At 46.8% G+C, this 26,124-nt stretch overlaps 1 protein-coding gene across 1 annotated transcript in view; it reads right to left on the reverse strand.

Moving 5' to 3' along the window:
- The window catches only part of LOC141258441 (uncharacterized), a 58,880-nt gene that overhangs the window by 27,092 nt on the left and 5,664 nt on the right, over positions 1-26,124 (reverse strand). The window contains exons 4-5 of the mRNA XM_073673439.1: positions 14,813-14,920; positions 4,916-4,999 (exon numbers count right to left, since the gene is read on the reverse strand). Of these exons, the coding sequence (XP_073529540.1) occupies positions 4,916-4,999; positions 14,813-14,920 (192 nt within the window). The remainder of the gene's footprint in view (positions 1-4,915; positions 5,000-14,812; positions 14,921-26,124) is intronic.

Consider the following 26,124-nt stretch of genomic DNA (forward strand, 5'->3'; position numbering starts at 1 on the left):
AAATTGGTGCAAGAATGGCAGCAGCGCGAGACCTGCTCTCCAGCAGTGATGATGGAAAGAGTGGTAGTGGACCAATTTATCCGCTCACTGCCTAAATCTGTACAAAGCGTTCTTGCCCAGGAAGATCCCCAAAATGCAGATGACCTTGTGAGCCTTGTGGAAAGATAATTTGCCATGGAGAACTCCCTAAACAATCAAGGGAACCTGAGGTCACCTTTCTGGCATACTCCAAAGAAGGGGCCCAAGACAACATCTGAGGGTCGCCCAAAGATCCAGGAGGGATTAGAGCCAGGTTCAAGGGGTACATCTCATACCATTGTCTGTTAAGTGTTGTCCCTTGGGGAATATATCAGTCCATCGTCTGCTGTTATCAGAAGCAATGAACTGCAGTGTAGGTCAGCACTAACGCTACTTTGCCTACCCTCTCTGCAGTGCTGTTTCTCACCCTGGCAAGGGGCCTCAGGAATGCCAAGTGACTGAACAGTGTCCAAGTGATGGGACTTCTGGACTCAGAGTTTGGTGACACTGGTAAGGGCCACACTTCCGCAAGTGCTAGTCTGTGGGAAGGGTATGGGGGTAAGGTGTATCCATGGAGACGCCAAAAACTATCCCATACCCCAGGTCGACATACGAACAGACACTGGTTCCGTGTCCCACCAAGTAGGAACGGTCAAAGACTTATTGCATGATATTGTTATAGAAAATGACTTAACGGAAAGTTATAGGTCTTAGGAGCTAGAGCTGTAGCACCCAGTAGTCCAGTATGCCACCAGGGGTCAGCTATGGTAACAAGGTCATATGATGTAAATGGTGAATTTCCTTTCACTGTACTGGCTAGACGATGAAGCATCCCCTGAAACCTATATCCCTGACCTGGAGGAGTCCCAGGACAACTTTGGGGCTGCGAGGCAATAATCTGGCCAGGCACAATAATGTGTTGAGTCGAGGGACCAAAGTGAATGGACAGGTAAAAGAGCGCCTCCTCAAGGCCCAAGAGGAAAAATCCAGGGGGTATAATCAGTCGGTGTCAGTGATACAATTTAGGCCTGGGGATCGGGTAATTGTGTTATTTTCCACAGTAGACGGAAAGTTCCTTATCCAGGGTCAGAGACCCCCTAAGGTAATGGAAAAGGAGGGAGAGGTCAACTATAAAGTACACTGACCAGGACAAATGAAGCCCTTTCCCATATATTGTGGAAACCTGCTAAAACCCTGGAAGGATAGGAACCCACTAGAAACCCCTTGTTTGTTTTTGTTGGCCCAGAAGCCAACATTCTGGGTGTCAAGGTAGCAAGAAATTTGTCTCCTTCCCAAAGACAACACGGAGGGCAATTGGTACCCAAAAATAGGGGCAGATTCTTGGAAGTTACTACATCACACTCGTGTCATCAAAGAGATGTAGAGCTCCTGAGGTGCACCGGGAGGTAGTCTCAGGGAAGGCAATACAGAACTGACCATGCCCCCTCACAAAATTAGTTTTGGTAAAGCGGCCCCCCTTTAGGCACTGTGGGTTGGCAGATGGTGCCTAGCCTCAGCTTTAGGCAGAGGGGGAGGATACGTAGGAAAGCCAGGAAGGATTGAGTTAATTCCTACCACTGCAGGTCTTAATTAGATGCACCTTGCTAGCTATGTCTAGAGCCAGTCTGGGTGTTCACTTGTCAAGTCAGTTGAGAAGCTGAGCAGTCTGTGGTGTTAGCGAGGAAAAGATCATTTCATGGTGGACAGTCTACTAGAGCCTGAGAAGTGTTTGGGTTGGTGAGTATCCAGTGATTCTGAAGCACACTGAGCTTGGGGTGGAACCTGAACTGCAGTCTAGGAAAAACTTTGCATGGTTTAGCCAGCAGTGAGAGAAGGACTGAATTGTGAATGGGTGAGCCAGTTCTGGTAGTCATTGCCTGCTGGTGTATAAGCTGTTTATTTGCTGTTATACCTTTGTGGCCAGAAGAGGCTGTTTTTGTTTTTTAATCCCTTGAAGTTTTATGAAAGTAAAAAAAAAAAAAAAAAAGTTTGGACCAAACTGCATTGCCTGTGCGAATGCTACCTAGTGCCTACCTGAGAGTGTGAATCTCTACAAGGTCTATGTCAGGGAGCACCTTCAAAGACCGCTAGCTGAAGACTTCTGAGAGGAGAGCTCAAACTCCTGGATCCAGAGTTTTTCAGCAGAGAATTTTGCTGCGCAGTTTTCCACACTAGGAACATGGGCCTCTGAGAGCACTGGAACAAGAAGAATTTTGGTGGTTTCTCTTAATGGTCGAGGGGTCCCTGGTTCATCCTAATGGTTCAAGTAGGCCACCGCAGTCAAGTCGTCTGTCCGCACTCTAATGCGGACAGTCACTGAGAAAACTGTACCAGTAGGAGAGCCAGAAAAATTACTCAGTTCCAGGAGGTTGATCTGAAGGTAGAATTCTGCAGACAAGAAACCCAGAGTGGTGTGATGGTTGAACACCACTCCCCAAGCTGAGAAACTGACGTCTGTCATCACCACCTGCCATTGGAGAGGAAGGAAGGATCTGCTGCAAAGTAGAGTGGACCATGTTAACCAACACAGATCTCTGCGAACTTGAATGGATGGATGGATGAGATGATCCAAGGTGTCCACTGACTGGTTCCAGGGACAGAATGGAAAGCTGTAATGGGCAGATGTGAAATTGGGCGAAACATACGTCCTTGAGGACTGAGATAATCCTACCGAGAACTCCCAAGCAGAAATGGATGGCGCACAAGGTCTTTAGCCACAAATGAAACACTGACTCAAAGAAGGGACAGTTTGACAGGAAGATAAAAGACCCAAAACAAGTAGGTGTAGAATGTCATACCCAGAGATTTCAGGCGCTGTGATAGTGGCAGACACGATTTCTGTCAAATAAAAAGAATTTCAAGGACTACAAGGTGTTTTGAAGACTGGACAGATTCTCCAAAAGATCATCCAGACAAAGGATGATTTCCATCCTTCTAGCATGGAGAGCTGCTATGAGGTGAGTGAGAACTTCCATGATGACCCTTAGAGCTGTTTGAAAGGGCAGTGTGACAAACTGGAAATGAAGAAAGCCAATAGCGAAGCGAAGGAATCATTGGTGGAAGTTTGGGTTGGGAGTGTGAAGATCCATGTCACATGTTTAACGAAGAGAGGAATTCTCCTGGCTCCAGAAAGAAGGTGTTGCATGCAAAATCTTTGGACTCGCACAAATCAAGTCTCTTTAAATCCAGAATGTGCCTGACATAGCCGTCCTTTTTGGGCACTATGAACAGGTCAGAGTAAGATTTCTGGGACCATTTTGTGTCTGGAACTAAAACAATAGGGGTGAATTGAAAAACCTGATAGGGTGCAGAAAGGCGAACTCTATCTTGCAACCCATAGATACTATCTCCTTGACCCAGAAGTTGTCCACATGAGTCATCCACTCCTCTCTGAAGGAGAAAAGATGTCCTCCCACCCAGTTGTTTTGAGTGGAAAGTGGAAGACATTCTTGAGGTGGAGGATTGGGAAGTGAAGGGCTCCATGGCATTGGCGCAGGTGTGCAAGGAAGGCTTCGGTTTGAACAAAAGCTGTCTGGAGTGGGAGGTGTTTCCACTCCTTGGCAAAAAGATAATCAAAGTCTTTATGGTTGGATAAAGAGATTTGTTGCGGGCTGGAAACAAACTGTTTCTTGGGATCGAGCGGTGAAGCCATCCTTAACTTGGAGATTACACCTTACCACCTGTATACTGTTTGAGGTAAGCTTTGTATCCTGCTCATACACCAAATCAGAGTCTGAGGAGTCCTCTCAGGATTCCATCTGGACAGGGAAAGAAGCAGTTTATCCGCAGTGGCTCTGTCTGGGGAATGATCTGAGGATGTTGGAGAGCTTCTTTGGGAAGAGACCCTCTACATTAGACAGGGCTTAAGGTCCAGATTCGGTGAGAGATCACTGACGGGTGATCTGGGCCAGTAGACAGTCCCAAAGATTCAATCATTGAAGTTTAGAGGCTAGCCAGGTTACCCACAGCCTATGTCAAACACTTGACCCATTCTGAAGAACATGGTTCTGAGGGGAATCCAAAGGATCCTGAATGGATGGTGGGGCTAAGGTACTCTGCACAGTAGGGAGTCTGGCAGACTGCATGGCAAACATTTATCACACTGTGAGCATGCAAAGTAAGTGATGACTGCGATGGAAACTCATGGAGGTTTGAGGTGAAAACAGCCATGACGGGGATGATATAAATTAGGGGATGACAGAAGGTGACAGGATGACCTCATATCAGCAAAAAGCCCCCTGAAAATAGTACAAAAGTGCCAAAAATGGAGAAAACAACAGAAGATCGGAAAAGGCCATCAAACTGGGAGAATAAAACTGCCGAAAAAGAAACGGAATAAACCGAGGCCACTAAGTGAGACCCGCTATGAAAGAGGAACGTAACAGAACACGGAAGGACGTGGTGAATTAGTCACCTTTCTGACGTCTTCGCATTTCCTCAATACATAATGAATTAATTTACCCTAGATAATTAATGAACCAAATATTTACCCCTACGCTTCCCCAGAACACCAAGATAGTCTTAATTAGGCTGAAGAAAACATTTTGTTCTTAGTTTCTTTTATTCTAGTATGTTCAAGACTTTGTTACAAACAGTCCCAGCATGGCCCAAAACAAAATGTTACCTACAAAACTCCCTCTATATCACTGTCAGGTTCCACCTTCTCCTAAGGCAGGCACATCATGTAACCGCTGCAGTCAATCAGTGGCCGTAGAAGTGAACAATAAGTTGGCGGCAATTGATTGAAGTGGTCACATGATGTCCCGGAAGAGAAGTCAACAAGGTGTACGGATGGTGATCTGCAGGTGAGTATGTGTGTGTTTGTTTGCTTTTTAGCATGCTTGGGCAGTTTCTGGGTGATGTCTTGGGACAAAACTATAAAAGGAACTTGACCAACCTTTTGTGCAAGCCTCAAATTCTTCGTCATTCTCTGCTTCAGGTACAAGTATTTCCTCAAATATTTCACTTGGTGTTCCAACCTCTGCAAGAAAAAGAAATCATATGTAACGGTCTTGTTCTGTAATTTAAGACATTCTAAATTAACTGTAAAAAAAAAACAAAACAAAAAAAAAAAACAAGTCAAATAATCAGAAAAAATATATAATATAGAACAGAACAATACTAATTTACAACTAATCACATTAATGTTCAAAATAGTCAAATAGGGGGCACGCCCTTTCTTCCAGCCAGTTTTATCAAGAGAAGGTTAAGCAGCCAGATACTGCCAACTAGAAACTTTCATAAAAGGGGTTGTCCACTTCTAGGACAACCTCTTCTTGAATTAAATGTTTAGCCCCAATAAAACAAAAAAAAAACCTATACTCCCCTCCCGTGCTGGCGCCATTCCAGCGGTGTTAGCACTCACGGTCCTGGGTCTGTGATGCGGTGGAATGACATGTGGTACCCCGCGCCCAATCAGCGCTGGCGTCATTATCCCCGCCTCCTGTAGAATTGAACATGAAGAGGAAGTCCGCGCGGCAGCTGCTCTCCGACTTCTTCTTCATGTTCAGTTGATACAAAGGCAGAGACAGTGACACCAGCACTGATTGGGCGCGGGGCACCAAGTGTCATTCCACCGCATCACACCCCAGGACCGTGAGTGCCGACATCGCTGGAATGGCGCCAGCACGGGAGGGGAGTATAGTTTTTTTTTATTTTATTGGTGCCAAACATTTAGTTCAAGAAGGGGTTGTCCTTGTAGTGGACAACCCCTTTAACATTTATCTTAAATGGATAAACTTTGTAATTTACTTGTTATCAAAAATCCTATGAGTTCGCGGAGGGAAGACAGTGGAAAAACGGAGGTGTGAACCTCGTCTTGAAACCAAGGCAGCATGACACATAGGGCACTGCTACTTATCGCTATTTCTTCATACTATAGGGGAATGTATTAAAACTTTGTAATACATCTTATTAGAGACAAGAGAATTTCCAGCTGCCTGTAGTTTCCCCTTCTCTTCCCGGAAAAAGCCTCCTAAGTTGCAATTTTTCAGCGTTATCTTCTGCAGGCAGAATGTTGTTTTTTTTGTGCTTGTTTTTGGGTGATTGTAACATACCTGGCGGCGTCCTTGCATGGTGGTCCATCTCCCACTGTGCAAGAGAGCGCACTTGATCTCCTGTCCAGAGTGTCTCTCTGGCTTCCCTCCATGCTGTCTGTTTGTGTCTGTCTCTGCTGCTTAAGGGCGGCGCCCGATCACTTCCTGCTTTTTGTACCTGCTGTGGGTCACACCCCTTGTGCGTCCTCAGCCTATTGCTGTCTGACACTTGGTATATAGCTCAGCAGCTCCCTTCTATCCCTGCCTGAGCATAGTGTTTTCCTTCAGTGTGTGTTTGCACTCTGAAGGTGCCAGGTCCCGTCTTTGTTTCCTTGTCTGCCTTTCCTGGAGGCTGTATTTCCAGGCCTGTCTGAACTTAGTCCTGTATGTCTCCTGCTTTGCGGTATTAGTTCCCGTGTCTGAACTGAGTCCTTTCTGTGTATCTTGTCTGTCCTGTCTGAACACGCTCCTAGCCTGTTCCTCCCGCCTTCTAGGGGCCGATTACCTAGACCCGCTCCTGTATCTTGTCTGTCCTGTCTGAACACGCTCCTTGCCTGTTCGTCCCGCCTCTCTGGGGGCAGTATTCCCAGACCCGCTCCTGTATCCCGCTGCAGTGTCGGTCTCCTCCGTACACTCAGTTCCAGTCTGAACTCTCTCCTATCCTTTACCTGTTTTTCCTCTATGTCCGTTCCCTTCCTTTTTCTGCAGAGTCTGAACTCGTACCTAACTCCTGCCTGTTGTCTCTGTACTCCCGTTTGTGAGTTTGTGGTCCACTCGCTACTTCACTGCAAGTACCCTGTGGGTGTCTGGCTCTGTCTTTCCCTTCCTGTCTGTTCCGTGTGAACAGAGTCCTGTCCTGCCCTGTTTCTGCCCGCTACTCCGGCAGTCCTGTCCTGCCCTGCTTCTGCCCGCTGCTCCGGCAGTCCTGTCCTGCCCTGCTTCTGCCCGCTGCTCCGGCAGTCCTGTCCTGCCCTGCTTCTGCCCGCTGCTCCGGCAGTCCTGTCCCGCCCTGCCTGTACCCTTCTGCCTGTATTGTTCCTGAGTCCCGGTGTGTACTGGGTCCTATCCCGCCTGTGTTCCTACCTGCTAGTGCCTCCCTGTCTGCACTCTTGCTGTGCTTGCCTATACCCCCCTGCCTGCTTACCCGCCTGCCTGCATACCAGTCGTGCCTGCCTATACCCACCAGTCAGTGTGCCAGCCTACCAGTCTGTTCCTGTATTCCCCTGTGTGGGTCAACAGCCGTGTCCGGGGTCTGTCCTGGAGTAGCACCTGGTCCCTCTGCTCGGTTCCTCCTTGGTGCACTGGCGTCGTATGCCGTCGTGCGACCCTGGTCGGATCGGGTGAATACCTAGTTACGCCCCTCCAGGCATTCACTCTCCGGCACGGTCCAGTGGAATCACTACCAATCACACGCACACGCCGCTTAGCCCGGGCGTGTGCATAACAGCATGCGCAGGCCATGGTTCCCGTTGAGCCCCACGGCCTTCGCTCTCTGAGAAGTTTTTCCAGCAAATACATGCATTAAAATAAATAAATAAATTTTTTTTTTTCCCTTTAGCTGAGTTCCAGGCGAATTACGCACCCGTCCAGATGGATCTATCAGCTCTCGTTCCTGCGGATCCGCCACGTTACTATGGGGATCCAAGACAGTGTCGTGCATTTGTGGAGCTATGCATGCTACACTTTAAGGCCTACCCTCTCTATTTTCCTTCCGATTGGGCTAAAGTGGCCTTTATGATTGACTACCTAGCGGGTGATGCCTTGAAATGGGTCACTCCCCTATGGGAAGCATGGGATCCTGTCGTCCTTGACCTGCAGGCCTTCCTGGTGGCCTTTCGTATGGTCTTCGAGGATCCTAACCCTGAAGCCCCTGCTGAAGCTTCACTTCCCAATATCCCGGAGCAGCCCCGACAGGTAATGTGTGTGGGTAGCGCAATAGTCCTCCAGCCCAATGAGACTACTGCCCACCCAGAATCCTCACAGGGTGACTACGCTTTCCGGAATACTTCTCTCAACCTCAAGAGGCAGTCCAGACGTGCTAGACGTAGAGGCAAGCCGTCACGCCAGGGTCTGTCCTCCCTGAGACCTCCTGACCCCAACCTTGAAGTCCCTACTGAAGCTTCATCTCCCTGTATCCCGGAGAAACCCCAATGGGTAATGTGCGTGGGTAGTGCACCAGTTCTCCTGCCCGAAGAGACTTCTGCCCATCCAGACTCCACACAGGAGAACTTCCTGCACCCGGCATCAGATGCTTCTCTCTCTTTAACCGGTGTGCATGTCCAAGGATGCTCCAAAGCTGTGGTTACCTCTGAGTCTGTGCACCTCTACTACCTGGCGGAGGATCCCCTGTTGCCTCCTGAATCCTCCGGGATACCACTCGATGACAAATGGAGAGAGACTTCTCTACACCCGGTACTCAATACTTTGTCCGCTTCGTCCTGTGAGCCTGACAATGGGTACCCCAAAGTGGTAGTTACCTCCGAGTCTCTACACCCCTCCGACCAGGCGGAGGATCTCCAGTTGTCTCCTGAACCCTTCGGGGTGCTACCTGGTAGCGAAAGGACAGAGACTCTCCTATACTCTGTACCTGATACCTCGCTCGCTTCGTCCAGTGAGTCCAACCTAGTGTACTCCGAAGCAGAGGTTACTCCTGAGTCTCTACACCCCTCCGACCAGGCGGAGGACCTCCAGTTGTGTTCAGAATCCTTCGGGGTGCCACCTGGTGGTGAATGGACAGAGACTTTCCTATATCCTGTACCTGATACCTCGCTCGCTTCGTCCAGTGAGTCCAACCTAGTGTACTCCGAAGCAGAGGTTACTCCCGAGTCTCTACACCCCTCCGACCAGGCGGAGGACCTCCAGTTGTGTTCAGAACCCTTCGGGGTGCCACCTGGTGGTGAATGGACAGAGACTTTCCTATACTCGGTACCCGATACCTCGCCTGCTTCCTCCAGTGAGTCCGACCTAGTGTACTCTGAAGCAGTTGTTTTCTCTGAGCCTCTGCACTCTTCTGACCCGGCGGAGGACCTCCAGTTGTTTCCTGAATCCTCCGGGGTACCACCAGATAACAAAGAGACAGTGACTTTTCCTCATTATGTACCTGATAACCCGTCTATTTTTTCCTGTGAGCTTGACAAGATGTACCTCGAAGCAGAGATTACCCTCAAGTCTCTGTCCCCCTCCAACCCAGTGAACGACTGGTCCTCGAATTCCCTGCGGAAGATTCTGGCAGGCCTGAAGAAGAGGGGGCGTAAGGGGGGAGGTACTGTAACATACCTGGCGGCGTCCTTGCATGGTGGTCCATCTCCCACTGTGCAAGAGAGCGCACTTGATCTCCTGTCCAGAGTGTCTCTCTGGCTTCCCTCCATGCTGTCTGTTTGTGTCTGTCTCTGCTGCTTAAGGGCGGCGCCCGATCACTTCCTGCTTTTTGTACCTGCTGTGGGTCACACCCCTTGTGCGTCCTCAGCCTATTGCTGTCTGACACTTGGTATATAGCTCAGCAGCTCCCTTCTATCCCTGCCTGAGCATAGTGTTTTCCTTCAGTGTGTGTTTGCACTCTGAAGGTGCCAGGTCCCGTCTTTGTTTCCTTGTCTGCCTTTCCTGGAGGCTGTATTTCCAGGCCTGTCTGAACTTAGTCCTGTATGTCTCCTGCTTTGCGGTATTAGTTCCCGTGTCTGAACTGAGTCCTTTCTGTGTATCTTGTCTGTCCTGTCTGAACACGCTCCTAGCCTGTTCCTCCCGCCTTCTAGGGGCCGATTACCTAGACCCGCTCCTGTATCTTGTCTGTCCTGTCTGAACACGCTCCTTGCCTGTTCGTCCCGCCTCTCTGGGGGCAGTATTCCCAGACCCGCTCCTGTATCCCGCTGCAGTGTCGGTCTCCTCCGTACACTCAGTTCCAGTCTGAACTCTCTCCTATCCTTTACCTGTTTTTCCTCTATGTCCGTTCCCTTCCTTTTTCTGCAGAGTCTGAACTCGTACCTAACTCCTGCCTGTTGTCTCTGTACTCCCGTTTGTGAGTTTGTGGTCCACTCGCTACTTCACTGCAAGTACCCTGTGGGTGTCTGGCTCTGTCTTTCCCTTCCTGTCTGTTCCGTGTGAACAGAGTCCTGTCCTGCCCTGTTTCTGCCCGCTACTCCGGCAGTCCTGTCCTGCCCTGCTTCTGCCCGCTGCTCCGGCAGTCCTGTCCTGCCCTGCTTCTGCCCGCTGCTCCGGCAGTCCTGTCCTGCCCTGCTTCTGCCCGCTGCTCCGGCAGTCCTGTCCTGCCCTGCTTCTGCCCGCTGCTCCGGCAGTCCTGTCCCGCCCTGCCTGTACCCTTCTGCCTGTATTGTTCCTGAGTCCCGGTGTGTACTGGGTCCTATCCCGCCTGTGTTCCTACCTGCTAGTGCCTCCCTGTCTGCACTCTTGCTGTGCTTGCCTATACCCCCCTGCCTGCTTACCCGCCTGCCTGCATACCAGTCGTGCCTGCCTATACCCACCAGTCAGTGTGCCAGCCTACCAGTCTGTTCCTGTATTCCCCTGTGTGGGTCAACAGCCGTGTCCGGGGTCTGTCCTGGAGTAGCACCTGGTCCCTCTGCTCGGTTCCTCCTTGGTGCACTGGCGTCGTATGCCGTCGTGCGACCCTGGTCGGATCGGGTGAATACCTAGTTACGCCCCTCCAGGCATTCACTCTCCGGCACGGTCCAGTGGAATCACTACCAATCACACGCACACGCCGCTTAGCCCGGGCGTGTGCATAACAGTGATCATTTTATGTAAGCACATCTATTTGGCATGTGGCTGAAGGTATGCATCTCACAAACTCGCCGATGGAGAATCCGCACAACACAAGATATGCACGCTGTCAAGAGTCAAGTTGGAAGACACCTAGAGCAACTGCAGACTTTCTCCACAAAACTGGACAACCCTTTCAATGACTACAAGTTCAATTCAGATTGTTCCCTGTGTATAAGAGAAAATAGACTTGAAGATCTACAATAGGAGGAAATATGCCTCACTAAAAAGCTTTGGCAAAGGTCCAGGGTTGCGGAGCGGCGCTGGAAGAAAACACACTCACTAGATAACCGACTTGAATGTGAAAGTTGATTGTTTAAATGCGGTGAAGTTATCACCTCTGCTAAAGAGGACTACTTCACAACCCTCGTATATTCCTTATCCCACAACCCCAAACAGTTATTAAACACTTTTAAATCCCTCCACCGCCAACTACGACCTCCCTCATCTCTGCAGAAGCCTTTGCCGCACATTTCGAAAATAAGATCGACCAAACAAAGCAAGTCTTTAGTGCTCAACCACCACAACCTCCTCATATAACAGACCAATGTCCTTCCCCCATAACCTTCCTCCCCACCATCAGTGAAGGAGAGCTTACTCATTGTCTCCACAAATCACACCTCACCACTTGTGCACTTGACCCCATTCCATCTCCTCCCCAACCTCACTACCACACTTATCCCGGACCTAACACATCTCTCTAACCTATCATTAACTTCTGGTACCTTTCCCTTCTGCTTTCAAATATGCCACGGTCACACCTATCCTGAAGACACCAACCCTTGACCCAACCTCTATGTCCAGCTATCGTCCCATATCGCTGCTTCCATTCGCCTCCAACCTCCTCAAACAGTATGTCCATGCTTAACTTTCGCCCCATCCCTAATTTAACTCACTGTTTGAAAACCTATAATCTGGCTTCCATCCCCACCACTCCCCTGACCAAAATTACTAATGACTTACTGCCAAAGCTAACAGACAATTCTCAACACTCCTCCTTCTAGACCTACCCTCTGCCTTCGACACAGTCGACCACTCCCTTCTACTATAGAGACTCTTTCCTTAGCGTCAAAGACCTTGCCCTCTCCTGATCTCAGACCTTTTTAACTGCACATTTAGCGTCTCCTACTCCCATACATACTACCTCCTCATCCCACCCTGTCTCTGTTGGGGTCTCTCAAGGCTCTGTCCAAACTCTTATTATATTTTCACATGATCTGCTGGCCTCCGGTTTTTATTAGTGTTTGTCTGATGTTTATATCACATACAGAAATATAATTGCAATCATATTATGAGTACCAATTGGTTATATTGACAGTTAAAATGAGTTAATGCAGCAAGTCAATATTTGCAGTGTTGCCCCTTCTTCTTCAAGACCTCTGTAATTCTCCCTGGCATGCTCTCAATCAACTTTTGGACCAAATCCTGACTGATAGCAGTCCATTCTTGCATAATCAATGCTTGCATTTTGCCAGAATTTGTTGGTTTTTGTTTGTCCACCCGTCTCTTGATGATTGACCACAAGTTCTCAATGGGATTAAGATCTGGGGAGTTTCCAGGCCATGGACCCAAAATCTCTATGTTTTGTTCCATGAGCCATTTAGTTATCACCTTTGCTTTATGGCAAGGTGCTCCATCATGCTGGAAAAGGCATTGTTGGGCGCCAAACTGCTCTTGGATGATTGGGAGAAGTTGCTCTTGGAGGACATTCTGGTACCATTCTTTATTCATGGCTGTGTTTTTAGGCAAGACTGTGAGTGAGCCAATTCCCTTGGCTGAGAAGCAACCCCACACATGAATGGTTTCAGGATGCTTTACAGTTGGCATGAGACAAGACTGGTGGTAGCGCTCACCTCTTCTTCTCCGAATAAGCTGTTTTCCAGATGTCCCAAACAATCGAAAAGGGGATTCATCAGAGAAAATGACTTTGCCCCAGTCCTCAGCAGTCCACTCCCTGTACCTTTTGCAAAATATCAGTCGGTCCCTGATGTTTTTTCTGGAGAGAAGTGGCTTCTTTGCTGCCCTCCTTGAAACCAGCCCTTGCTCAAAGAGTCTCCGCCTCACAGTGCGTGCAGAAGCACTCACACCAGCCTGCTGCCATTCCTGAGCAAGCTCGGCACTGCTGGTAGTCCGATCCCGCAGCTGAAACAGTTTTAAGATACGGTCCTGGCGCTTGGTCTTTCTTGGGCGCCCTGGAGCCTTTTTGACAACAATGGAAGCTCTCTCCTTGAAGTTCTTGATGATGCGATAGATTGTTGACTGAGGTGCAATCTTTGTAGCTGCGATACTCTTCCCTGTTAGGCCATTTTTGTGCAGTGCAATGATGGCTGCACGTGTTTCTTTAGAGATAACCATGGTTAACTGAAGAGAAACAATGATACCAAGAACCAGCCTCCTTTTAAAGTGTCCAGCGATGTCATTCTTACTTAATCATGACTGATTGATCGTCAGCCCTGTCCTCATCAACACCCACACCTGTGTTAATGGATCAATCACTAAAACGATGTTAGCTGCTCCTTTTAAGGAAGGACTGCAATGATGTTGAAATGTGTTTTGGGGGTTAAAGTTCATTTTCTGGGCAAATATTGACTTTGCAAGTACAGTAATTGCTGTTAAGCTGATCACTCTTTGACATTCAGGAGTATATGCAAATTGCCATTACAAAAAATGAAGCAGTAAACTTTGGAAAAATTACTATTTGTCTCATTCTCAATACTTTTGGCCATGACTGTAGTATCATCTATACGCTGATGACACTCAGCTCTACCCCTCTGGCCCAGATGTTACATCTCTGCTGTCCAGAATCCCAGAGTGTCTATCAGCCATATCCTCCTCCTTCTCTTCCTCTCGCTTTCTAAAACTCAATGTGGACAAAACTGAACTCATCATCTTTCCTCCATCTCACCTACCCGATCTATCACAAGAAATTACATCACACTTTTCTTTGTACCGGAAGTCCACTGCCTCGGAGTAACCCTCAAATCTGCCCTGTCCTTGAAACCGCACATCCAAGCTCTTGCCACCTCCAACTCAAAAAATATTTCCAGAATCTGTCCTATCCTCAACCCTCAATCTACTAAAATGTTAGTCCATGCCCCCATCTCCCGCCTCGACTACTGCAATATCCTCCTCTGTGGCCTTCTTGCTAACACACTCGCACCTTTCCAGTTCGTCCTTAACTCCATTACCCAACTTATCTACCTCTCTCATTACTCCTCCGCTTCTCCCCTCTGCAGATCCCTTCATTGGCTCCCAATTCCCCAAGATATCCAGTTCAAACTACTAATGTTAACCTACAAAGCCATGAATAATCTGTCTCCACTGTATATAGCTGAACTAATCTCCTAACACGTAATCTCTAGTCCTCCCAAGACCTCCCTACCACCGACACACACAATCCTCACCCAATCACCTCCAAAACTTCTCCCGAGTATCCCCCGTCCTCTGAAATTCTGAGTCCCAACACATCAGAATATCCGCCACACTCGGAGCTTTCAGATGGAACTTGAAAACGCATCTCTTCAAAGAAAGCTTACAGCCTGCAATTACCCATCTCACCACCACCGGAGATGCCGTAACCCCCCAATCTGTCTCCTTCCCCATTATCCTGTAGACTGTAAGCCCACAAGGGCAAGGCCCTCTTATTTCCGTAACAGTCTGTCATAGTTACAAAATACAAATTACAGTCGAGAAAGTATGTACCATCCTCATATGTACAGCCTCATGGCATCAATTGTGCTCTAAAAATACACAATAACATGTCATATGACAAATGTCCTTCTCGAGATATTGAAAATTATTTATCGAAGTCCAAAAGGACCATTGCAATTTTATTTTTCTCAAGTTTCTGAAAAAAACAAAAACAAAACACTGTGATGCTCCCAGATGATCCCTTAAAGCAAAACAACAGACTTGGAAGCAAGAGCAAAAAGCTTAGAGGACAGTAATGTTCTTGTGGTTGATGGGTGTGTGTATAATATATAAAGTACCTTTCTTTGCAGCGTCATCTGAAATTTCTCCTTTATTCGCTAGACCCAATTTCTCATTGAAGTAAAGAATCAGATTCTCGACGGACTCAGGAGTGCCCTGCGGCAGTTCTAAAAGAAGCACAGGAAAATGGAGTCGGTTATTGGGCAATTTAAAGAAACAAGGCCAAACTTCCGTATATGTGTGCAGATTATCGGGAAAGAACAAAATTGTGCTTGAAGTCAACCATGGGCAGCAGGAAATCCGGACAGGCTACTTGATTACAGAGGGCTCTATTTTATTCTTAAATCAATAACAAATAACTTGAAAAATGAGTTGGGTGAGGGGAGAAGTATCTCCTAAGCTGCTCCTTCTGACTTCTACCTGCCGAGCTCCTTCTGATTTCTTCCTAACCTGCCCAGCTCCCTCTGACTTCATGCTGCTAAGCTCCCTCCAAGATCTACCTGCCCAGCTCCCTCCGACTTCATGCTGCCAAAGCTGCCTCAGACTTCTCCCTGCCAAAGCTCCCTCCGACTTCATGCTGCCAAAGCTGCCTCCGACGTCATGCTGCCAAAGCTGCCTCAGACTTCTCCCTGCCAAAGCTCCCTCCGACGTCATGCTGCCAAAGCTCCCTCCCGACGTCATGCTGCCAAAGCTCCCTCCCGACGTCATGCTGCCAAAGCTCCCTCCCGACGTCATGCTGCCAAAGCTCCCTCCCGACGTCATGCTGCCAAAGCTCCCTCCCGACGTCATGCTGCCAAAGCTCCCTCCCGACGTCATGCTGCCAGAGCTCCCTTCCGACGTCATGCTGCCAGAGCTCCCTTCCGACGTCATGCTGCCAAAGCTCCCTCCCGACGTCATGCTGCCAGAGCTCCCTCCCGACGTCATGCTGCCAGAGCTCCCTTCCGACGTCATGCTGCCAGAGCTCCCTTCCGACGTCATGCTGCCAGAGCTCCCTTCCGACGTCATGCTGCCAGAGCTCCCTTCCGACGTCATGCTGCCAAAGCTCCCTTCCGACTTCATGCTGCCTAAGCTCCCTCCGACTTCATGCTGCCAAAGCTCCCTCCGACTTCATGCTGCCAAAGCTCCCTCCGACTTCATGCTGCCAAAGCTCCCTTCCGACGTCATGCTGCCAAAGCTCCCTCCGACTGCATGTTGCCAAAGCTCCCTTCCGACGTCATGCTGCCAGAGCTCCCTTCCGACGTCATGCTGCCAAAGCTCCCTTCCGACTTCATGCTGCCAAAGCTCCCTCCGACTTCATGCTGCCAAAGCTCCCTTCCGACTTCATGCTGCCAAAGCTCCCTCCGACTTCATGCTGCCAAAGCTCCCTCCGACTTCATGCTGCCAAAGCTCCCTCCGACTTCATGCTGCCAAAGCTCCCTTCCGACGTCATGCTGCCAAAGCTCCCTTCCGACGTCATGCTGCCAAAGCTCCCTTCCGACTGCATGTTGCCAAAGCTCCCTTCCGACTGCATGTTGCCAAAGCTCCCTTCCGACTGCATGCTGCCAGAGCTCCCTTCCGACTTCATGCTGCCAAAGCTCCCTCCGACTTCATGCTGCCAAAGCTCCCTTCCGACTTCATGCTGCCAAAGCTCCCTCCGACTTCTCCCTGCCCTGTTTCATTGACAGGTCCCTCCCTATTTAAATAATGTGCAATACACAACCCAAAATGAATATAGTTAAAAAATCATAATTGTTATACTAGATTACACATACAATATGATCAACTTAATTCGAATGATCATAAAAAAAAGTTTTTAAAAAAAACCTGCAGACTCCTTTGAAGCATATGGAATTCATAATACATACCCGCATGTCATATAAATCTCAAGTAATTTCTGTGTGCATGAGGCCTTATTTACACAGAAATTTATTGTCGTGTAAAGCATGGCCATCCCATCAATCGGTGTGGATAAGTCATTAGTAACTGTCAGAAATCTGATCGAGCAGTCAGAAATTTATTTCACATTCTTCTCTTTTTGTCATCTACCAGTTCTCAGGTCATAAGGGTTTACACAAAATATCATGTTAGTATTGGAAAAACAAATACGTGAAGAGTATGAACTGTATAAACTATACTGCGATTACTATATATAAAAAGCTAAAATGGTATTAATGTGACAACGGATTTTTTAAGCAAATTGTGTGGAAATTTAATTAAAAACAGGGATCAGACCATTTCCTATTCACTTATACAAATGCTAATTCTAATTCATAATTGCCCAAATTTATAACCTCTTAAAAGATGCAACAAGATTTTTTTTTTTTGGGGGGGGTTGTGTAATTTTGGTAATTTGTTGATCACGCCAACACTCTGTGAACAACAATATTTCCAACTAGTGGGAATTTAAAGATTTTTCCCTATTAATTATTATTAGCAATGCGACAACTCTTGTTGCACGATTTGTTGGACGCCGCATTACAAAGGTGTTCTCTTCTAAAGAAGAGTACGGCTCCTCCTGGCGCCATGTAGCATGCACAATACATAAATATGTGTCGATGCTCAAGTCATTGCTCTGTGCATGAGGCCTAATTTACAAGAGATTTGTTATGTGGTCGTAGTGTAGAAATTTGCTCCACAATTCTTCTCTATTCATCATCTAGTACCACCGCATAGGTGTTTGCACAAAACATTAAGTTAGGACAGGGATAAGACTGGTGTGATATGTATAAACTTTATTAAAATGTGTTTTTGTGAGTGAGGAGATTGGTTAGTGCACTTTACTTGACTCGTCATCCAGTTTCCGGCCTACAGTCCGAAGTCATCGCCTGACATTACCCCTTGACTAAGGCTAAGAACATGAGCAGAAGCCATAACATTCTCCTGGAAGGCATTGCTGACTTATGAGATCCGTCAGGTCTCCTTATTTTGACGGGAAGAATAGCAGTGAACGAGGTTATTCTTTATGCCATATCTGCCGAAAAGGACAATAGAAAAAACAAAAAACGAAGTCTTCGACAGCAGCGGAGAGCAAAGCTTGACAAAGAAAAAGCCTCTATTAAGAATCAAAGAGCACAAAGGCTCGCATATGGGTTAAGTAGAAAAGGAACTCTGTATTACGTTGCTCGTTGCTGTGAAACTTTACTAATTATACAAAGATATTATAACTTTTCGGTCCTATACACAGGCCTTCATCGGACAAAAGGATTGCACTGTAAGTATGGTGCAATAAGATGTAAGAATTGCAAGGAGCAAGGCAGGTACTCCGCTGTCTGAGAAGCGCTTCTCATACTAATAGGTTCACAACAACGCAATACTTAGTGCAGAGTTCTTTTTCTACTGTATATGGAGTCGGATCCTACTTCAGCACCATCACCTAGAGGCGCCAGATTCATCACAGGTTTAAAACAGTTTTCATGGGTCATTCCCACTGGGATCGCTTCTTGGTTTTAAAACATTGCCGGAACGCAGACACAAGTTTTTGTATCAAGGTCCTACCTTATATTCATGGCTACGGAAACCTTTATCTGCCCAGGTACGTGAGCTACGGCAAAGCCAGGTGAATAGTTAACATGATTTGATGCCAAGCTCTTTATGACTGAAAAGAGGCTGTCCACTTCCTTCTCAAATTACTATATTCCCCTATGTAAAAATAAAAAACAGTGTGTACTGCTGGCACCATTCCAGCGATGTTGGCGCCGAGGCTCCAGGTGCTCATGTGACGTTATGTCACGTAAGCCCTGCTGCCAATCAGCGGCCACTACACTCTCACTTCCTACAAACAAAACTGACATTCGGAGGAAGTCAAAGAGCAACAACAGCTCTCTTCTTATGGATATCAGTTTTGTCCAAAGGAATTAAAAGGTGAAGCGGCTCTTTAGCGGTCTCTTATTGGCCGCAGAGCTGACGTGACAACGTCACGCAAGTCCTGGCGCCGACACTGAGTACAACCCATTTTTATTTTACATGGCATTCCTGTGTGTGCAATTTAAAGCAGTAAAGAAATACATGGGAGAGAGATCAAGTCTTTCCAAACTTATGGACGTCTTAGGCCAAAAACCATATTTTTCCATGCACCTGGAAAAATATATCTATACATAGAAGTATTTCTCCCAGAAAATTATTGCAATTACACTTTTTGTTAGGTATACACGTTTAATTTCCTTTGTGTGTAAGGAACAACAAAAAAAAAAGGCAAATTGGACATCATTTCACACAAAACCTCAAAAATGGGCCGGACATAATTGTTGGCACCTTTCCAAATTTGTGGGTAAACACCTTAGTTTCAAGCAGATGCTCGTTCAAACTCACCTGTTGCAAGTAACATGTGTGGACAATATGAGAAGAACACTGAGAACCAGGGAAAAGGAGATAAGTTGACTCAATCTTTGCATTGTGTGTCTGTGTGTGCCACACTAAGCATGAAGAACAGAAAGAGAAGAGAACCAAAACGCTCAAAAATCTCAAAAGGTTACAAGTCCATCTCCAGAGATCTTGCTGTTCCTTTGTCCACGGTGCGCAACATAATCCAGGGAGATTAGCTACTCATGGCACTGTAGCTAATCTCCCTGGACAACAGAGAAAAATTGATGAAAGGTTACATCGCAGAATAGTCCGGGATGGTGACTAAGCAGCCCCAATCAAGTTCAAAGAAATTCAACCTGTCCTGCAGGCTCAGGGTGCATCAGTGTCAGTGTGAACTATCAATCAACATTTGAATGAAATTAAACGCTGCTGACACAGACATAAAAAAAGCAATACTACAGTTTGCAAAAATATACATGAGTAAGCCAAAATCCTTCTGGGAAAAGGTCTTGTGGATAGAGGAGACCACGATACAGCTTTTTGGTGAAGCACATCATTCTACAGTTTACTGAAAGCAGAATGAGGCCTGCAAAGAAAAGAACACAGTACCTACAGTCAAATATGGTGGAGGCTCAAAGATGTTTTGGGGCTGTTTTTCTGCCTCTGGCACTGGGTGCCTTGACTGTGTGCAAGGCATCATGAAATTTGGAGCTTACCAAAGGATTTTGGGTCACAATGTAGTGCCCAGTATCAGAAAGCTGGGTTTGTGGCCGTAGGTCATGGGTCTTCCAGCAGGACAATGATCCCAAACATACTTCAAGAAGCACCCAAAAATGGATAGAAACAAAGCACTGGAAAGTTCTGAAGTGGTCAGCAATGAGTCAAGATCTAAATCCCATTGAACACCTGTGAAAAGTCCTTAAAATTTCTGTTGGGAGAAGGCACCTTCAAATATGAGAGACCTGGAGCAGTTTGCAAAAGAAAAGTGGTCCAAACTTCCAGCTGAGAGATGTAAGAAGCTTGTTGATGGTTATAGAAAGCGATTGATTGCAGTCATTTATTCCAAAGGGAGTGCAGCCAAATATTAAAGGGGTAATCCACAACCAGGACAACCCCTTTTTTCGAACTAAATGTTCGGCCCCGGTGAAATAAACAAACCTATACTCAGCTTCCGTGCCGGCTTTGTTTCAGCCATGTCGGCACTCACAGTCCCGGCGCCCAATCAGAGCTGGCATCACTGGCCCGCCTTCAGACAAACAGAACATGAAGAGGAAGTCCAGGATAAGCTGCAGCCCTGGCTTAATCTTCATGTTCAGTTCGTATGAAGGCGGGACAGTGATGCCAGCGTTCATTGGCCATCACGTGTCACTCTACCGCATCACAGCACTGGAACCGCAAGTGCCGACACCGCTGGAACAGAGCCGACACTGGTGGCGAGACTAGGTTTATGTGATCAGGGCCAAACATTTAGCTTAAGAAGGAGGTTGTCCTAGTAGTGGACAACCCCCTTAAGTTGAGGGTGCCAGAAATTTTGTCTGACCCATTTTTGGTGTTATATGTGAAATTATGTCCAATTTCCCCTTTTTTCTGTTTTTTTTGTGTTGTTCCAATATACACAAATGAAATAACCATGAGTATAACAAATCATATGTAATTGCAATAATTTTTGGGGAGAAATACTTCATTTTCTGGAACAATGTCAATGGTGCCAACACTTTCAGCCATGATTATATTATACAGGGCTGCTCACCATTATTGGCACTCCTTCATTTTTTTCATAGGCTGTACTATATATTTTAAAATAAATGTTAATATACCAAAATTATATCCTCAGGATTTTTTAATTAGTGGTCCAAAGTAATACAATAATACAACGTTGTTTTTCAACTTCCATGTTGCAATTTCAAAAGAAAAAAAAACAGAATAAACAGCATGTGCAGCAATAAAAGGCTCCCCTAATTAATACTTGGTTGCACACCCTTTGTCACTGATGACAACCTCCAAATGTTTCTTGTAGCCATCTATAAGCTTCTTGCACTTCTCAGCTGGAATTTTCTCCCACTCTTTGAGGTTTATCCAAGCTAGAGTCCATTTTTTCTTTTTCAACCATTGTCTTGCTGGAGGACCCATGATCTTCGACTCAAACCAAGTTTTCTTACACTGGGTAGGACATTTCACTCTAAAATCTCTTGATAATTCTCTGATTTCATGATTCTTGTGATATGGTTAAGCCTTCCAGTACCAGATGCAGCAAAGCAACCCCACAGCATTATGGATCCTCCACCATGCTTAACTGTTGGTAAAGGTGGTCTTTTCCTTATCAGCTTCATTGCACAATCTGTAAACAAACTATTGCTTTGCATTGCCAAAAAGCTCTATTTTTGTATCATCTGTCCACAGAACATTTTCTCAGAAGGATTATGGTTTTTCAAGGTACTCTTAGGCAAAGATCAGTTGTTGCTTCTTATGTCTTTTCTTCAGCAATGATTTCTTCCTTGGTTTTCGCCCATAAAGCTCTGCTTGGTTTAGTGTGCGGTGAATGGAACCATGACCCCAGACTATTCCAGGTTGGCCTTCAGGTCTTTGAATGTTTGACATGGTGTTTTTTTCCTCCATTCGCACCAACCTTCGAAGACATCTCGTCTATTTTCCTCTTTCCCCCACGTCCAGGGAAGTTCTTGACGGTTCCATGCTTAGCAAATTTCTTAACATTGTGCACTGTTGAAACTGGTATTCCAAGGTCTTTGAAGATGGCCTTATATCATTTGGAAGTTGTGTCTGCTAATAATAGCAGTTCTGATGTCCTCAGACAGCAAATTTGTCTTCACCATTGTGACATAGGAACAGGCGCTTCACCATATGGCTTTTTATAACACTGAGGTCATCATTCATTGGCGAATTCATGTCACATGGGCACTGACAATTAATCACAGGTGAATCTCTTGTGATTTACCACAGGCGAGTCAAAATGTGTTTCCATACTAAATTAATGTAAAGGTGCCAATACCAGAGACACAGCAAGCTTCAGGTTTTTCTATTTTTCCCTCCCATTGTTTTTTTTGTTTTGGGGTGATGTATGCTTAGATTCAAAAGTAGTTGTTGCAGGTAGGCAATTGCTTAAATTTCCCTTGAATGTTGACAGCTATGCCTTTATAGATAATAACCCAGACTTAGATAACTGTGCCTCTAGCTCCGGAAATCAACATGATGCCTCAAATCATAGAAAATTGCCATCCGGAATCCCTCTCTCACTATACAAAGGGGTGAACCCAGTAAGGACAGCCTCTGCTCCTAATGTAGAGCCATGGATTACTATCGAAAGGAAATGTTGCAAAAAGAAGAATTTATACAGTAGCCATTCAAAGGAAAAGAGCAGTCAAGTAAGACATGGTTATGCCAAGTCTTACAGAGCCCCTCACTACGGCAGATCCTCCTTGAGGGTAACATCCATAGTCGTCATTTCCCTAGTTGTACTGAGGAGACAACCCCCAAGTCATACAACAGGTAAGATTAGGACGAGCCAATCTAACCAATTATGGACCCACAATCTAAATCCAATGTAGGAAAATATTAATAAATATAAAAGAAATAGATGGTGGAGCCATAGCTCATAGTTGTGGGTAACCAAATCTTTGGATAGATTATAGAAGTAGACTGAAGGAGAAAAAAGTTTTAATCCGCGGTATCGGTCCGGCAAGTGCCATTGAGGTGGTCTTTGATGCTACGGTGCTTTCTCTACACATAACCCTCCTTTAGCAATGGCTGTAGCAGGCTCCTGGTTAGACTCAAATATTTAAAAGATTGTACCGAAAATATCCCCTGTCTGTAGGAAATCAGACAACTTCCTAATCACTGTGAGTCCAACAGTAAGGACCCCCAAAATAGGGTTCTCTTAGCCCTGTCTGACTAGAGCGGTATTTATCTATGCGCTCGGCAATCTCCAGCTGTCCCACAGATTAGAAGGGATGCTGTATCCAATGGTTATAAAAGTAATATCCCAGATGTTGGCTTTCGACCACGGGGCTCCTCAATGAATGTGGCTCTGTTAAAATTCTCTGCCCAACTCAAGGAATGAAGCAGTACTATGCAAAAAAAATGCCAAAAAAGACTGCATTCCCTTTGATTAGGTGATCTGTGGAGGTCCCCAAATAAGCCACTGCCTTTCCCTTACCTGGGGTTCACGCCGATACCCCATAGGTGGGGGGAAAACTACTGTTTCGGCAAACGGCAGTGCTCAGAAAAGAAGGAGCATCGCTGGACTTTTTGAATGTAAAATTTCCTGGAATCCTTAACAGACGCCATGTCGTGTTTGTAGAGCCCCTGATGTGCCTAAACAGTGGAAACCCCTCAGAAGTTACCCCATTTCGGAAACTAGACCCATCAAGGAACTTATCTAGATGTGTGGTGAGCACCTTGAACCCCCGAGTGCTTCACAGAAGTTTATAAAAGAGCTGAGAAAATGGGTGGTGGATTCCCACAAAAATGTTCTTTTAGACCCAATTTTTTTTATTTTCCCAAGGGTAAGAGGAGAAATTGCACCATACAATTTGTTGTGCAATTTCTCCTGAGTACAATACCCCATATGTGGTCGAAAACTACTTTTGAGGCACAGTGTAAAGCTCAGAAGGAAAGAAGCACCATATTGGAGTTCAGATTTTGCTGGAATGGTTTGCAGGTGCCATGTCACATTGGCAGAGCTCATGAGGTATCAGAACAGCAGAACCCCCACCCCCCAATAAGGGATGCCATTTTACAAACTACACCCCCCAATGAATTCATCTTGGGGTGCAGGTGTTGACATCACATACGTCTCTCAGGAATTGATACCATTGGGCGGTGAAATGCTGTTTTAGCCCCAAATATTTAATTTTTATAAGGGCCAGTAGGAAAAAATGGACCACACAGTTTGCTATGCAATTTCTTCTGACACATCATGTAAGTAATCGGGAAATACTTTTGAGGAACAGTGCAAAACTCAGAAAGGATGGAGCGGCATAATTTACGGTTATGGTTTTATGGTGCCATTACCCACTGGAAGAACCCCTGAGGAGCCAGAACACCCTATAAATTACCCCATTTTACAAACTACACCTCACAATGAATTCATCTAAGGGTGCAGTGATCATATTGACACCACAGGTGTGTCACAGAACTTTATACCATTGGGAAGTAAAGAAAAACTAATTACCGTATTTTTCTGACTATAAGACGCATTTTTTTTCCTCCAAAATTTAGGAGGAAAATGGGGGTTGCGTCTTATAGTCCAAATATATATGTACACTATGGCTGTGGGTGCTGGTGGGTGTGGGGGGAGCGGCGGAGGAGTGGGGCACAGTAGGCAGCAGATGCCTGCTGCAGCCTACACTGTGCCCGCTGCTAAAGAAAATGAATATTCACTGCTCCCCACACCCAAAATATTAATTTTCCTTAATAGCGCGCACACTACCCGCAGCGTGGCTCCTGCTGCGCTCGGTGGTCAGGTGCCCGCTATTAAAGACTTTGAATATTCACTTAAAGCCACTCCCATGGGGAGTAATGAATATTCATGCTCTTTAACGGCAGGCACACAGACCACAGACCCGCAGCAGGAGCCGTGCTGCGGCTACAGTGTACGCGCTATTAAAGGGGTTGTCAACTACTTTTTATTATCCCCCTAATGTATTCCCCCGAGGCCCATTGTAAATACCTTGCGTTGCAGTTGCTGCCTGTGAGCGGCGCTATCACTGGCCACTCACAGGCATCACGTGACCCCCGGCTGCAGCCAGCTCTGACATCCGCTGATGTCACGTCAAGTTCTGGCTGCTGCCGAGGGTGACTTACTTTGAGTTCCACGGTAGATGCTGGGTTACCCCGCGCGTCACACCCGGCATCCACCGTGCACTCTCTCTCCTCATTCACTGGGAAAGCGCGCGGTGGATGCTGGGTGTGACGCGCAGGGAAACCCCGCCCACAACCCGGAGTCCACAGCGGGGACCGAGTCACTGATGTCACGCTTCACTTGACATGACATCATTGGCGGGTCACGTGAAGCCTGTGAGCAGTCAGCGATAGCGCCGCTCACAGGCAGTGACTGCAACGCAAGGTAATTACAAAAACTCTTATGGGCCCGAGGGAATACATCAGGGGGATAAATAAAAAGTAATGGACATCTTCTTTAAAAGGAGAGTGAATGGTTACTGCTCCCCACACACACAGTCCGGGCGTGGGGAGCAGTGAATATTCCGGCAGAGCATCTCACAGTGTGAGGGCGCATGGCAGTGACAACATGAGCGGCTCACACAGCGAGATCCCTGTCAGCAGCAGAGCAGGAAGCAGCGAGGAGGGGAGTATAATTGTTTATTTTTTTGTGTGCAGCGTGATGGGGATCAGGGGGTGCCAAGCATACCAGGAAGAGGGATGAGGGGGTGCCATACATACCAGAAAGAGGAATGAGGGGGGGGGCCCATACATACTAGGAAGAGGGATGAAGGGTGCCATGCATACCAGGATGGGGGAGGGGGGGGGGTGTGCCATGCATGCCAGGGATGGGGATGAGGGACACATAACCGGAAGGAGGGGGTCATATATACCAGGATGGGGGATATTCACAGAATTGGGGGACATTACCCCTATAACCGTGTCAGCAGCAGACCCCCTCCCCCTTATTTTCACACTGGTACAAATGGCACCAAAATTTATCACACAATTTCTGCTGAATGTAGAAATACCCCATATGTGGCTGCAGAGTACTGCTTAGCCACATGGCGAGACTCGGGAGGGACGGTGTGCTATTTGCCTCATGGAGAACAGATTTTTCTAGAATAGTATGCGGGCTCCATATACAGAGCCCCTAAGAGCTAGAAGAGCAGAATCCCCCCTTTGGGAATTTATCTACAGGTGTAGTGACTATTTTGACTCCATGGGTGTTTTCCAGAAACAAGCAGTAATGGATATTGCTGAGTGAAAATTGCAAACTGCTGTTGTAGTGCCCATTATGTTGTAGTGCCCAGCTTGTGCTTCTGGAGACATGCACCTGTAAGTTAGGAGGGCTCTCATCACTAAAGAAATGCCAAACATGTGGGCAATAAACGTGGTTTAGGCACACTGTGGG

This window comes from Phyllobates terribilis, unplaced genomic scaffold (assembly GCF_046119375.1).
Source record: "Phyllobates terribilis strain yellow unplaced genomic scaffold, ASM4611937v1 Scaffold_3__8_contigs__length_932513732, whole genome shotgun sequence".
Classification (NCBI taxonomy): Eukaryota; Metazoa; Chordata; class Amphibia; order Anura; family Dendrobatidae; genus Phyllobates; species Phyllobates terribilis.